The sequence below is a fragment of the Rhinopithecus roxellana genome, chromosome 6 (assembly GCF_007565055.1).
Source record: "Rhinopithecus roxellana isolate Shanxi Qingling chromosome 6, ASM756505v1, whole genome shotgun sequence".
NCBI classification, from domain to species: domain Eukaryota; kingdom Metazoa; phylum Chordata; class Mammalia; order Primates; family Cercopithecidae; genus Rhinopithecus; species Rhinopithecus roxellana.
In genome coordinates this window covers 71,554,647-71,570,182 of record NC_044554.1, presented here as the reverse complement: position 1 = coordinate 71,570,182, position 15,536 = coordinate 71,554,647, and the positions used below count along the sequence as shown (strand labels likewise).

The 15,536-nt window shown below is 36.2% G+C and overlaps 1 protein-coding gene across 2 annotated transcripts in view; it reads left to right on the top strand.

The window, feature by feature from the left end:
* PTPRZ1 (protein tyrosine phosphatase receptor type Z1) overlaps positions 1-15,536 on the top strand; it is a 201,599-nt gene that overhangs the window by 137,198 nt on the left and 48,865 nt on the right. For both annotated transcript variants that reach the window (XM_030933226.1, XM_010356803.2), the window contains exons 11-12: positions 4,831-4,877; positions 11,259-14,826. In XM_030933226.1, the coding sequence (XP_030789086.1) occupies positions 4,831-4,877; positions 11,259-14,826 (3,615 nt within the window). The remainder of the gene's footprint in view (positions 1-4,830; positions 4,878-11,258; positions 14,827-15,536) is intronic.

Below are 15,536 nucleotides of genomic sequence, written 5' to 3'. Positions count from 1 at the left end.
GTAAGACTGACTTTATATTGGCACAAAGTATAATATTCTTCTATCATTTGTTGTATTTTCACATTTGTACTAAATAATAAATATTATTATAACTTAAAATTTCTATTTATTTAAAGGACCGGGACACTATTGAACATTGTAATAATGAGATGCTTGTTTGGATACACCATTAAATCTCCATGGATGCCTCAGTCTTTTAAGGCATTTTATATAGTAATGCTGTGTTAGTAAAAGATGGTATTTGATTTGATGTCTTGATATGCTATGCCTCTTAAAAGCCAAGGGTTACAGACTTAGGTAAATTATTCCCTATTATTTCTACCAAAAATTCCTGCATCAAAAGCCTGTTCCTCCAAAGTTTGGGATTATCCTATTTTTTAATTGAAAAAATATTGATTTCTTAGGAGTTATTCTTTCTGATCTGAAAGGCTGCAATGGCATTTTTATCCACATATTTATAATTCAGTATTGAAATTACATTGTCTTATATATTGTTTCTTTGGTAAATATATCCCAGTGAAAGTCTTGACAGTAATACTATCTTGTGGCTTGGTAAAACAGGTTTGGTGCCTACAAGATTTGTGAATTTTATTATTTGTGTGACTAATATAGATGTAAGTGGCTTTTAAGTTTGCTGCTTATTTCATGGTTTTTATTAATACCACTTGGTTTCTGTTAATCGTGCTGTTTTTATTAGCTTGGTAACTGTAATGTAGCCTATTTAATTATTCTGTTATTATTTAGGATAAACTGTTTACTAAATATTGTATTGTTTATTGCTTTTGTTAAAAAAAATGAAGACGGTAGTTTATAACTGCTGTCATTCTTTGATAGATTTCAAATATATATATATATTTTTGTTTTTTTTGTCTTTTTATCTTTTTTTTTTTTTTTTTTTTTGAGGTGGAGTCTTGCTCTGTCAGCCAGGCGGGAGTGCAGTGGTGCAATCTTGGCTCACTGCAGCCTCCACCTCCCAGGTTCAAATGATTCTCCTGCCTCAGCCTTCTGAGTAGCTGAGATTACAGGCACTCACCACCATGCCTGGCTAATTTTTGTATTTTTAGTAGAGACAGGGTTTCACCATGTGGGCCAGGCTGGTCTCGAACTCCTGACCTCGTGATCCACCTGCCTCAGCCTCCCAAAGTGCTGGGATTACAGGCGTGAGCCACCGTGCCCGGCTAGATTTCAAATATTTTGATCAGTTTCCCTGAAGAAAAACTCAGTCTTCCAAATAGTGCCTTTAACTTCCTAAATTTGATAAAACTGTGCATTTAAATTAACAATTTGCTTACATTGTTCTTTGTACCTTTTAATTACACTTGTGTACAAAAGTATCACCATAAACTAGTGCACGTTAAGTATTATTTCAAATTGCCATTAAAAAAAATGTGTAAGTGCATTCAGAAATTAATTTAAATTTGTCAAGGAGCCTTTTTAATGTTAAAAAGAAATGTGTATTCTTTTAAAAGACTTCTTAGAGAATTATATTTATGAATAAATAATTTCATAAATATATTTATCTTATTGTTGCTAAGTTAATTATGTTTATATCTCATATAAGATAGAGCTAATTAACATACAGTTATGGAGGGATTATTTAAGTACATGTTTTAGGGCCTTGATAATTATATGTGTTAGACTTAAATACATGATGAATTAAATCAACAGTTTTCTTGTTACTGTGTGGTTTCAGTTGTATAACAATTTGTTAAGTCACCATGCATCTTCCTTACTCTACCTGTACCATCCTTGCTATTAGTGTTATTACATTATTATATGCAGAATTACAGCTTGAAGCAGTTGCGGTCTACACTGCTTTTATTTTGTGCACTGTGAAACTTGGCTTATCTTCAAACAATTAAATAAGCCTTGCTTGCTCACCTACGTCAGTGTTGCTTTTTTTGTGTTATAAAAAATTAATGTGTTCCTAATGTGCTTTTTTAATCTAACATTACTTGTGTCCCAAAACAAAACCAGAATGAGTCAACAGTTTTTGTTCAGTTATTACAAAAATGTGAATTTAAGTGTTCACTCAAAACAAAAATACTGCTAGTTCTTCACTATCAGACTTTTTATATCCTTTCTGGAGTCTATTTTGATGAAGAGAGAGGATTCTATAAATCAGTATAATTTTTGAACTATTTAATATATCAGTAGTGCCCGACTCCAACCAGTGGTTACTAAAATATCAGTTATTACTTGTGAGAAAGCAGCAGGTTTAGGGGTACCCAGTATGAGAGCTTGCGCCCATCAGCAGAGCTAAACTTTGAGTTCAGGGTGTTGAATTAACAGATCCAGAATTATGGCTTCAAAATCTTTAGGAAGATGGAAACAATCTTTCAAAATTATTTTATTTCAAAATTGTTCTGGGGAGACTCAGCAAAAGACCTCTGGATTCTAAGAAATAGAGGTATTGAAGTGTTCCTGGGAATTTCAGTCAGTTCAAATGATCTCAGTCCAGTTGGAAACCAGAATAAAGAGCCTTCAAGGTGGGTTTATACGCAGCAGTATGAATGTGCCAACATGTGGGGGTGCTCACTCATAAGAGTGCCAAGGAATGAAGGGAGGCTCAGAGACCTGCCTAGGATCACACAAGTTGCCCCAGAGCTAAGGAGGCCCAAAGAGAAAGTATTGGTTTTATTAGAGTAAGCAGCAATCCAATTATAGTATGTCATTAATATTCGGTAGGGGATGTGATTGGATTAAAACCCTGTATTGTAATTTACTGAAAGGAAACCATAATCCCTATAGTTAGCTGATGCTCTGGTAAAATGATAAAAATAAGTTGAATGCAATACACACTAAAAATATTGAAGAAAAAAGGAAATAAATCCTCCATGTGATAGTTATACATACCCTTCCTCAACCCTTATTACGATTAAATAAGAAAATTATATTTGCCCATTAAAAGTATGAAGTTAGGTGGAGTTAGACCATTTAAAAAAAATTTTAAACACCTTCTTAAGCATATTGAAACAAATGGAAAATAGTTGATATATTTTTTCCATAGCCTCTTAACAGCGGAAAAACTTACAGTATGTGTACCACTAACAAGTATTTGATTATGATTTGCCATTATGAGCATTAAATATTTCAGAAGTCTATGAAAAAGTGTGGCTACACTTCAAATTATTTTTAGTAAAACTAGATATTGTCTAATGGGCTTAATTTGAAGATTTTTTACATGCATGAACTTCTTTAGTCATAGCTTTTAGAAAATCATATGGAAGGTCATTTGTCTGTCACAGTTTAGTTGTATCTCATTTTTAAATTCACATGCATTAATTTGCATAACAATTACAAAAACACAAGGGTTTGAGATGATTGAAATCACTTTATTTTAGAAACACAAAAAATAAAGAGCATGAAGAGCAGATGGTTAAGTAAGGATTTCACAGGAAGAAAAATAGAAGGAGACCACTAATGATCAAAATAAAATTTCCAAAGTCCTTCATGGTTAGTTTTAACAAGAAAAAAAGTGATAATTAAAAATAAGATTGTGATTGTTTCTAGTGAGTACTTTCCTTTGTAAATTACAGGAAGTTGTTTATGTTAAGTAATTTTGAAACAGCTAAGTTGTCAAAAGTGTTAACTTTATCTGAATCTTCTTGGGAGCTAGGCATGCTTAACAGATTTTACGTGAATTCTCATTTTACAGTTTTCAATATATTATTACCCAGGAGTCTTGATAAAAATAAACTCAAGAAACTTTGTGTTGGAAAACAAACCTGGGTATGATAAACATTTAATGTTGGTTCAGTTATACCTTGAAATTTCTATAAAGTATACATTTCCTTTGAGGACATAAAACATAGAACATAAACAGCATTAGGATAGTGCAGAGCATAAATTGTGGCGATAGCCTGAGATTCCATAAAGCCATGGGAGTTTGAAGAACATCATTATAATAATGCTCAAACCTCACAGTTACTTTGTCTACCATCTTCTTAATGACCCAGGCAGCTCAGACCAAGACTAAAGAAAAATTCTCCTCTGGCCCCTCAGTAGTAATGTGGTAGAGTGGCTAGATTCCTTCTTAGGAAAAGAAAGAATCAGCTTAGTCTTCCCTGACATTCTCTGACAGGTCCTGTTTTAGCACTGAGATATTCATGTGTTGATTCTGATTTGTTGGGACAAACAGACTTGAATGATCCTGGTCATCAGATTCTTTAAGTAAACAGCATTAGCTGAGTTTCCCTGGGGAGAATGCACAAGATTCACTCTGTTAGTTCTTCTTCTTCTTCTGGAACCTGCTGGAAAACACTCTTCATTTTACCTGTTGCAGCACACTGTATAGAAATAGGTATGAGGCCAGATTTGAGGAGTAAAGATAATTATTTATTCCTCAGTCAAAATAGAAACTTAAGGAAGAGGTAGCTGAATAAGAAAATAAATTCCACCAATTCTCCAGAAAATCCCTGGCATTTCTCCAGCCATGCTTTTATCAGCCCTGCTCAGGATGAAAGTAACTCTGCACTGATGAAAAATTATTTGCATTTCTTTACACTCAGTTTTATCGGTTTCACTGACCTCCTCTCCGTTCTTAGCTTCAGTCAGACTTGGGGGAGTGGGGAATGGGGAAGGGAGTGGAGTGGGAGGTAGAGATCAAGATTTGGGTAGAGTTACATATAAGCTCATGTAGTGTTGTGTTGTAGTGTTCAGTAATGTTGAAAACTAAAATTTGGAATTTTTATTGTGAGAAAGTCTATATTTTCAAAGCTGACATTAACTTTTTGGTTCTTTTTAATTTTTTCTTTCACCAAAAGGTAAATCCACAAAGGCTGAAATAGTTGAATAAAAACTTTAATAATTTTGTTTTTAATTTTGTAGAACTTGATCTTTTTCCTGAATTAATTGGAACTGAAGAAATAATCAAGGTATCATAGCCATTTTTATATTCAAATGTTTTAATATTCAACGGTCTATTTTGAATTGTTGCTTAGGTGTTAGGTATTGCCACATGAATAAAAGTTGTGTTTTATGATTAATTGTGGGGTTAGTTGCTAAGCTTTATATATAGATAGTCACATAATTGATATACATGATTCTCTTATGAAGAAGTTGAAAGATGTTTTGATTTTTATAGTACTAAAAAACAGGAAATATAAATGGTGATGAAGAAAAAAACAATGAACTTTAAAAATAGTTATAGCTATGCACTACAGCTATAAACTGGAATTTTTTTTAGTGTCAAAATTTTTCTGAAGAACTAAAATTATATTTAACCAGTTCTTAATATTGCTACAGTTTATATATAAATAACCAATGTTGATAGATCAACGATAAATATGGCCCAAAATATAAACTATATATGTTTTATTGCCCATTTAAATTGTTTATTATTTAACTTGATAAATATTCATTTACTCGAAGGACATTGTGCTGACAACAGACACTTATACTACGAGTAGTCTATACTATTTATAGATAAAATTTACAGATATTTGAGACTATAAATTTTAACATTATTTTATTTTTTTAAATAGAGAGGAAATGATTGTTTAATATATTTTATATTTCATCATATGCCCTAATGTGCTTTTCATCATAACTGAAATTATGTATTCAGTTCAGGTGCTATTGTTGATGATAGTATGAATGTGTACATGTGTATAGATTGTGTAGGAGCTGATAAAAGTGTGATAACTAGTGCTGTTATCCAGCAATAAATAACAATTAGGTCTTTCATAGGTAAAAACTATCTTGATATTTTATGTATTTTATGGCTAGTCTCTCTTACAATGGACTATTTTACCAAAATGACCAGTCTACCTTTTTACAGTAGTTTATAGATTTCAGCTAAGAATATCTTTATTTTTATGTGTACATACATGTTCACATGCATATATACATCATATATATGTGTATATATATATATCTCCATATATATATATATATACACACACACATACACACACCTACAAGTGATCAACAGAATTAAGTCATAAAAGAAAAAAGATATTATATTTATGCTGAGTTGTTAATTCAAATAATTGGTCTGACACACTGATGTAAGCCCTTTTTTCAGTATTTGGTGCCATGTAGTAAATGATATTCTGTTTAAGTTCCATCTCACATAATATGTATTACACATCACAAATTTTTTAGAAAGGACCAAAGAATGATCAATTATTTTTCTTTTTCTTTTTTTTTTTTTTTTTTTTTTTTGAGGTGGAGTCTCGCTCTGTCGCCTGGGCTGGAGTGCAGTGGCCGGACCTCAGCTCACTGCAAGCTCTAACTCCCGGGTTCACGCCATTCTCCTGCCTCAGCCTCCCGAGTAGCTGGGACTACAGGTGCCCGCCATCTCGCCCGGCTAGTTTTTTTTTTTTTGTATTTTTTAGTAGAGACGGGGTTTCACCGTGTTAGCCAGGATGGTCTTGATCTGCTGACCTCATGATCCGCCTGTCTCGGCCTCCCAAAGTGCTGGGTTTACAGGCTTGAGCCACCGCGCCCGGCCATCAATTATTTTTCATAGTAATTCCCGTTACCGTGATTCATGATCCATGCTTAGTTACTTTAGTTACAAGATCCATGTTTAGTTATTTTTCTTCTCTATTGCCATTAACACTAAAGCAACTTTTACCATAAGCCTACAAAAGTTATTTAAAATCTTCCAATGTTAATTACTAGTAAATTTCTACATAAAACTATAAGATTGTATTTAGTATATGTAGCTGTGTGAATAGGCTACACATGTGACTTTATATAAATGTTTAAGTATTTCCCATTTTTTAATGAACATATGCTTCTACGTATTTATGAGGTGTATAGTGATCAAATCAGGGTAGTTTGCATATCCTTTATCTCAAACATTTACCATTTTTCTGTTTTGGAAACATCTGAGATCCTTTTTTCTACCTATCTGAAAATATATATTATTGCTAACTATAGTCATCCTACAGTGCTATCGAACACTAGAACTTATTCTTCCTATCTAGCTGTAATTTTGTACCCTTTAACCAATCTCTTCCTGTCGCCCCCTCCCCACTACATTTCTCAGCTTCTAATAACCATTATTCTACACTCTACTTCTATGAAATCAACTTTTTTAGCTTCCACATAGGAGTGAGTACACACAGTATTTATCTTTCTGTTCCTGGCTTATTCCACTTACATAATGTAGGTATATCTTTATTTTTGTCATACACTCTACAATAGAGGTCCCTAAAGCTATGCCTGTCATGGGGCCTCTGGTCTCGCCATTTGCATATATGACAAACACAAGCAGATCTTCCTGTTAGAGAAGAATGTGAAGATGTGTGAGCAGGCTGACTTGTTGTAGTCAGAGAAAAGTTCCTAGATAGGAGGGAAAAAAAACCTCAGTGCATCAGCCCAGGTCCCAATAGGAAACAGATGCCACACTCAAGTGGAGTCATGGAGGTTAATTTAATCAAAAAGGATGATTCATAGGTGTGGGAAGTCTTAATGCAAATAAACATTGTACATTGTACATTTGGGATTAATGATATGAGAGACTTGTTGTTACATCTAAACCTGAAAGGCAAGAAGGCAAGGAGAAGATGCAGAGAGAATGTCACAGCAGGTGCTGTGGTCTCTATAATGGGACAGTGTCATCCTGTGGTGACCAGTTAGGTAAGGAACCTCCCAGGGAATACCCACATTCTCTGGCCACCCACCTAGAACAGAATGGAGACAGGTGGAGAGAGGCTGTGGAAAGCAAAATGAGAATATACAATACACTGAGAAAGGAGTCACCTGAGAAGACAGAGTAGAATTGGAAATCAATGTCATTACTTGTTGATAGAAGGCTAAGATCTAGAAGAAAATGAGGAAGAGAAAGAATTCTTTTTTTTTTTTTTTTTGAGACGGAGTCTTGCTCTGTTGCCCGGGCTGGAGTAAAGTGGCCGGATCTCAGCTCACTGCAAGCTCCGCCTCCCGGGTTTATGCCATTCTCCTGCCTCAGCCTCCGGAGTAGCTGGGACTACAGGCGCCCGCCACCTCGCCCGGCTAGGTTTTTGTATTTTTAGTAGAGACGAGGTTTCACCGTGTTAGCCAGGATGGTTTCGATCTCCTGACCTCGTGATCCGCCCATCTCGGCCTCCCAAAGTGCTGGGATTACAGGCTTGAGCCACCGCGCCCGGCCAAGAAAGAATTCTTATGACATTAGGCTTATTTGGTTTGTGGGGCTTTACCCATGGTAGTAGGGCCCAAAGAAACAGCCGCTCTAATTCTTTGAGCTGGAAGAATCCTTGGCACTGCCAAGGGGGAGGGATCCAGCTACCAATACACAGATAGGGATTTAAAATAAAGAATACAGGAGCAGTGATTGGTAAGCTTGGCTTGGCAAATTGGTGGTAGTTTTTGCTATTGAAATTAACTGTTGTATTAATAATATATTGTCAAATCGAAAGAGACCTGTGTCATAATGTGTCTTCCTGGAGCATGATTATGAAATGGGATGAAAACACTGCTTAACCAATCCACTATTCACTTCCTTTGCTTCATGCAGGAATGAATGACAGGCTGGAAAATGCATGGAATGTATTCATAATGACTTTCAATCCCTGAATATAGAAAAAAAAGAGTTTGAAGGATATTTCTTAGATCCTCTCCAAATGGAAATGTATGACTTTCCAAGACAAAGTATCTGTAGCATGATCATGGATTCACACTAAATTTTTTAAATGAAGTTGTGAAGGATAACATATGACACAGATTGAAACTACAGTGGAAGAAAGAGTCACAATAATTCCATAAAGAAATTGTAGGAAAGAGTATTTGTTAAAATATTTGTAGTCAGATATGAATAAAGTAATCATAGGGCATGAATGATATGTTGTTCTTAAAATGTTGACACAGCCAATGTGACCTTTTAGAGATCAACAAGATATGGTAGGATAGGATTAATGAAGGTCTAATCACCTTCACCAGGTTCTGAGAGGTTCTGAACCTCATAAAGTTTATAGAATGCGTATGTATCTGATGTGTGTATAGTTTTTTTCCCAAATATGTAACAAGAAGAGATGTGTAGCATTATATTATAATAAAAATTTTATGAAAATTTACATTGCTTATAGGAGGATATGATAAAGTATGTTTATGTGGAAATGTAAGCAAAGAGAAAGAAATGTAATAGTATGGTGGAAGTCAAGAGACATTGTTAGATCATATAGAGAAAACAGATGACATATCTTTGGGGAACTTTTGCTGTGAAGGAGAGATGAGAAGTGGAATGATAACTAGAAGGTGAATTAGAGGTTTTCCTTTGTGTTCCCTTTAAATAAGAGAGATCGGAGTTGATTTAAGCTGATGATAACGATCTGTTTGAGAATTTGAGAAAACAAATTGGAAACACAAAATAGGCTGAACTACTCAATTACGTTCAATTCCGAGGTTCATGATAGGGAATAGATCTAAACCACAGAAGTGGGAATTAGCTTTAGAAAGGAAGGAAAACAACTCTTTAGTTCTAACAGGACAGGAGGGGCAAGGGGAACTTGTTTTTAATGTTAGGAAGAAGTGTGTTTTTGACTAATGGCTTCTTTTCCCTGTAAACAGGAAGGCCATCTGCTGAGAATGGGAGGAAAGGACAGGAAAATGAAGGTTTGAACAGAGTTTTGGTAGAGGGAAAGAGTGTGGAGTGATACCAGAAAACTAGGCAAATATTTAGGTTTGCAAAAGCAAGGAAGAGTTTAGAAACTCCACACTGCCAAGCTTAATATTGATCCTCAGCAAAACTCTGGATCAAATTATAAAACAAATATTTATGAGGACTTCTAAGGAAAGAAGAGATAATTGGCACCAACCAATTTTCCCTAAAAGCAAGTCAAGGCAAATTATTCTTATTTCCTTTTGCATGAAGTTTTTAGGTTTGTAGATTATGGGAATATTTTATTTAGGAAATTATTTGGCAAAATCTCTCAGGTGGTCCTGGTGAACAAGGTATCACACAGAATGTAAAACTTCTTGAAGAATACTGACTACTTGTAAGGAAATTTGTCAAGGGAATTTGAGAGAGTAGCCATTTTTAGCATGCAATATAATTCAGATCAAGTGCACTAACTTCTTAGAGTTGTCACATATGCTTCAGAAAATACAACCAACCAAATAATTAAACCATAAATAATGAGGCCACCATTAAGCTTGGAATCGTGTGTTTCATACAGTGCAGATTTCCCTGTGTATGACTCATGCTTATGAGCACACGTGGCTTAAGATTCAGATTCCTTCTTCTGGTATTGGTCAAGTTCTCAATAGCTGTACTCAGCAATTTTTTTCTTCTTTTAAGTAGCATGGCCTTAAAATATCTAACAGATGATCAAATAAATGACAATTCTAACAAGTTGTTGGTACAAGGATACTGACAAAATCATGTCCCACATAAACTTAAAAAAAAATATTGATAGCTTTGACAATTGAGATTTCTAAGTATATAGGTATATAGTTAGATATAATATGCCCAGTTTTTGTGTGTGTGTGTGTGTGTGTGTGTATATATGTATACACACACACACACACAGAGAGAGAGAGAGAGAGAGAGAGAGAGAGAGAGAGAGAGAGAGAGACAAAGCATAGGTCTCGGTTGACTTCTAGTCAGAAGACTAGAAGTCTCCCCCTGGTCATTGCATAGAAGATTCAGCCTCCTGATTGGTGAGTCTAAGGGAAACACAAAATTAAAATACTAGGAGTAGAATCATATTTTGACAAGTTGCCTTTGACATATCTGCCTAAGTCTTAAGTGGAAAATATTTTTTTAAAAAAGGAAAATAAAACCAAACACCTCTTTTAGTTCTAAATCTTCCGTTTATTACGACCTTAAAATTATGATTTGTTCTAAAAATATATTATCAAGTATTCTGAATGTTCAACTATTTTGGTCTTTGAAATAGTTTCATCACCAATTCTTATTACAGTAAGCTAATGGCTATTTACCTTGATGCCTGATGAATAAAGAAATATAAAAACAACAAAATAAATACCATGTTAAATAACACTGTCAATATATAACTACAGTGTGTCTTCCTTTTAAATATGTGGTATCTATTCGTTTAACCACTTCTTTCCATAGCATTAAAATAAAGGCAGCCATAAATTAGGTGTTTTCATTACATTTAATTATTTCCCTGGAGAGTGGATGATAAAGGTTGTAGGTTAGAAGCATGCATTGTACAGAATGGTGTTTTATGAGGATAAGAAGTTCCCAAGGTATCACAAGTGATGATTGGCAGTATAAGATATTATGAAGATTTTTTCTCTTATTTCCTTATGACTCATTAAATCTTGTTTGCTTTTCAAAGGAGGAGGAAGAGGGAAAAGACGTTGAAGAAGACACTATTGTGAATCCTGGTAGAGACAGTGCCACAAATCAGATCAGGAAAAAGGAACCCCAGATTTCTACCACAACACACTACAATCGCATAAGGACGAAATATAATGAAGCCAAGACTAACCGATCCCCAACAAGAGGAAGTGAATTCTCTGGAAAGGGTGATGTTCCCAACACATCTTTAAATTCCACTTCCCAATCAGTCACTAAATTAGCCACAGAAAAAGATATATCCTTGACTTCTCAGACTGTGACTGAACTGCCACCTCACACTGTGGAAGGTACTTCAGCCTCTTTAAATAATGGCTCTAAAACTGTTCTTAGATCTCCACATATGAACTTGTCGGGGACTGTAGAATCCTTAAATACAGTTTCTATAACAGAATATGAGGAGGAGAGTTTATTGACCAGTTTCAAGCTTGATACTGGAGCTGAAGATTCTTCAGGCTCCAGTCCCGCAACTTCTGCTATCCCATTCATCTCTGAGAACATATCCCAAGGGTATATATTTTCCTCTGAAAACCCAGAGACAATCACATACGATGTCCTTATACCAGAATCTGCTAGAAATGCTTCTGAAGATTCAACTTCATCAGGTTCAGAAGAATCACTAAAGGATCCTTCTGTGGAGGGAAATGTGTGGTTTCCTAGCTTTACAGATGTAACAGCACAGCCCGATGTTGGATCAGGCAGAGAGAGCTTTCTCCAGACTAATTACACTGAGATACGTGTTGATGAATCTGAGAAGACAACCAAGTCCTTTTCTGCAGGCCCGGTGATGTCACAGGGTCCCTCAGTTACAGATCTGGAAATGCCACATTATTCTACCTTTGCCTACTTCCCAACTGAGGTAACACCTCATGCTTTTACCCCATCCTCCAGACAACAAGATTTGGTCTCCACGGTCAATGTGGTACACTCGCAGACAACCCAACCGGTATACAATGGTGAGACACCTCTTCAACCTTCCTACAGTAGTGAAGTCTTTCCTCTAGTCACCCCTTTGTTGCTTGACAATCAGATCCTCAACACTACCCCTGCTGCTTCAAGTAGTGATTCGGCCTTGCATGCTACGCCTGTATTTCCCAGTGTCGATGTGTCATTTGAATCCATCCTGTCTTCCTATGATGGTGCACCTTTGCTTCCATTTTCCTCTGCTTCCTTCAGTAGTGAATTGTTTCGCCATCTGCATACAGTTTCTCAAATCCTTCCACAAGTTACTTCAGCTACCGAGAGTGATAAGGTGCCCTTGCATGCTTCTCTGCCAGTGGCTGGGGGTGATTTGCTATTAGAACCCAGCCTTGTTCAGTATTCTGATGTGCTGTCACATCTGACCACTACTCATGCTGCTTCAGAGACGCTGGAATTTGGTAGTGAATCTGGTGTTCTTTATAAAACGCTTATGTTTTCTCAAGTTGAACCACCCAGCAGTGATGCCATGATGCATGCACGTTCTTCAGGGCCTGAACCTTCTTATGCCTTGTCTAATAACGAGGGCTCCCAACACATCTTCACTGTTTCTTACAGTTCTGCAATACCTGTGCATGATTCTGTGGGTGTAACATACCAGGGTTCCTTATTTAGTGGCCCTAGCCATATACCAATACCTAAGTCTTCGTTAATTACCCCAACTGCATCATTACTGCAGCCTACTCATGCCCTCTCTGGTGATGGGGAATGGTCTGGAGACTCTTCTGATAGTGAATTTCTTTTACCTGACACAGATGGGCTAACAGCCCTTAACATTTCTTCACCTGTTTCCGTAGCTGAATTTACACATACAACATCTGTGTTTGGTGATGATAATAAGGCGCTTTCTAAAAGTGAAATAATATATGGAAATGAGACTGAATGGCAAATTCTTTCTTTCAATGAGATGGTTTACCCTTCTGAAAGCACAGTCATGCCCAACATGCATGATAATGTAAATAAGTTGAATGCATCTTTACAAGAAACCTCTGTTTCCATTTCTAGCACCAAGGGCATGTTTCCAGGGTCCCTTGCTCATACCACCACTAAGGTTTTTGATCATGAGATTAGTCAAGTTCCAGAAAATAACTTTTCAGTTCAACCTACACATACTGTCTTTCAAGCATCTGGTGATACTTCGCTTAAACCTGTGCTTAGTGCAAACTCAGAGCCAGCATCCTCTGACCCTGCTTCTAGTGAAATGTTATCTCCTTCAACTCAACTCTTATTTTATGAGACCTCAGCTTCTTTTAGTACTGAAGTATTGCTACAACCTTCCTTTCAGGCTTCTGATGTTGACACCTTGCTTAAAACTGTTCTTCCAGCTGTGTCTAGTGATCCAATATTGGTTGAAACCCCCAAGGTTGATAAAATTAGTTCTACAATATTGCATCTCATTGTATCAAATTCTGCTTCAAGTGAAAACGTGCTGCACTCTACATCTGTACCAGGTTTTGATGTGTCGCCTACTTCTCATATGCACTCTGCTTCACTTCAAGGTTTGACCATTTCTTATGCAAATGAGAAATATGAACCAATTTTGTTTAAAAGTGAAAGTTCCCACCAAGTGGTACCTTCTTTGTACAGTAATGATGAGTTGTTCCAAACGGCCAATTTGGAGATTAAGCAGGCCTATCCCCCAAAAGGAAGGCATGAATTTGCTACACCTGTTTTATCAATTGATGAACAATTAAATACACTAATAAATAAGTTTATACATTCCGATGAAATTTTAACCTCCACCAAAAGTTCTGTTACTGATAAGGTATTTGCTGGTATTCCAACAGTTGCTTCTGATACATTTGTATCTACTGATCATTCTGTTCCTATAGGAAATGGGCATGTTGCCATTACAGCTGTTTCTCCCAACAGAGATGGTTCTGTAACCACAACCAAGTTGCTGTTTCCTTCTAAGGCAACTTCTGAACTGAGTCATAGTACCAGATCTGATGCCGATTTAGTGGGTGGTGGTGAAGATGGTGACACTGATGATGATGATGGTGATGATGATGATGATGACAGAGATAGTGATGGCTTATCCATACATAAGTGTATGTCATGCTCATCCTATAGAGAATCACAGGAAAAGGTAATGAATGATTCAGACACCCATGAAAACAGTCTTATGGATCAGAATAATCCAGTCTCACATTCACTATCTGAGAATTCTGAAGAAGATAATAGAGTCACAAGTGTATCCCCAGACAGTCAAACTGGTGTGGACAGAAGTCCTGGTAAATCACCATCAGCAAATGGGCTATCCCAAAAGCACAATGATGGAAAAGAGGAAAATGACATTCAGACTGGTAGTGCTCTGCTTCCTCTCAGCCCTGAATCTAAAGCATGGGCAGTTCTGACAAGTGATGAAGAAAGTGGATCAGGGCAAGGTACCTCAGATAGCCTTAACGAGAATGAGACTTCCACAGATTTCAGTTTTCCAGACACTAATGAAAAAGATGCTGATGGGATCCTGGCGGCAGGTGACTCAGAAATAACTCCTGGATTCCCACAGTCCCCAACACCATCTGTTACTAGCGAGAACTCAGAAGTGTTCCACGTTTCAGAGGCAGGTTAGTTATGGATCAGAAGGACAGATTGAGGTGTGGTGGTTTGCTTGCTCTAAAAGTAAAGCAAAAATTATGAACAGATAGAAATTTAGTAAAATGGTACATCATCGTTTTTAAAATCAAAACATTCAACAAATCAGTCTCCAGTTTCTAAAGTATAATTTTATTTACTATTTCAAACAATTTTTTCATACGTTTTGGTTTTCAATTTCTCTCCAAACAGACAAAACAATTTTTATTTATTGTCAATATTTCATACTCTACAGGATGCCTTTTATGGGTGGGGGCAATTCTGTTTGCATAATACATTTTAGTACACTGCTTTTAAAATAAGATCAGAGTATGCTATTTTAGATGATTTTAATTTTCATACTTTTGTTCTAAAATAAGTTGTAAACTAATTCTATTTAATTATAAAATGAATTATTAAATCTGAGGGTAATGTGACATAAGCACTTCTCTCTGACACACCCCCTTAGAAAGGAATTAGTTAACTTGCACATTCATATCAGCTTGGGGAGCTTTATTATTATTATTATTTGTTTATTTATTTATTTTCTTTGAGACAGAGTCTCACTCTGTCACCCCGGCTGGAGTGCAGTGGCGCGATCTCGGCTCCCTGCAAGCTGTGTCTAGTGACGCCTCCCGGATTCACGCCATCCTCCTGCCTCAGCCTCCCGAGTAGCTGGGACTACAGGTGCCTGCCACGAGGC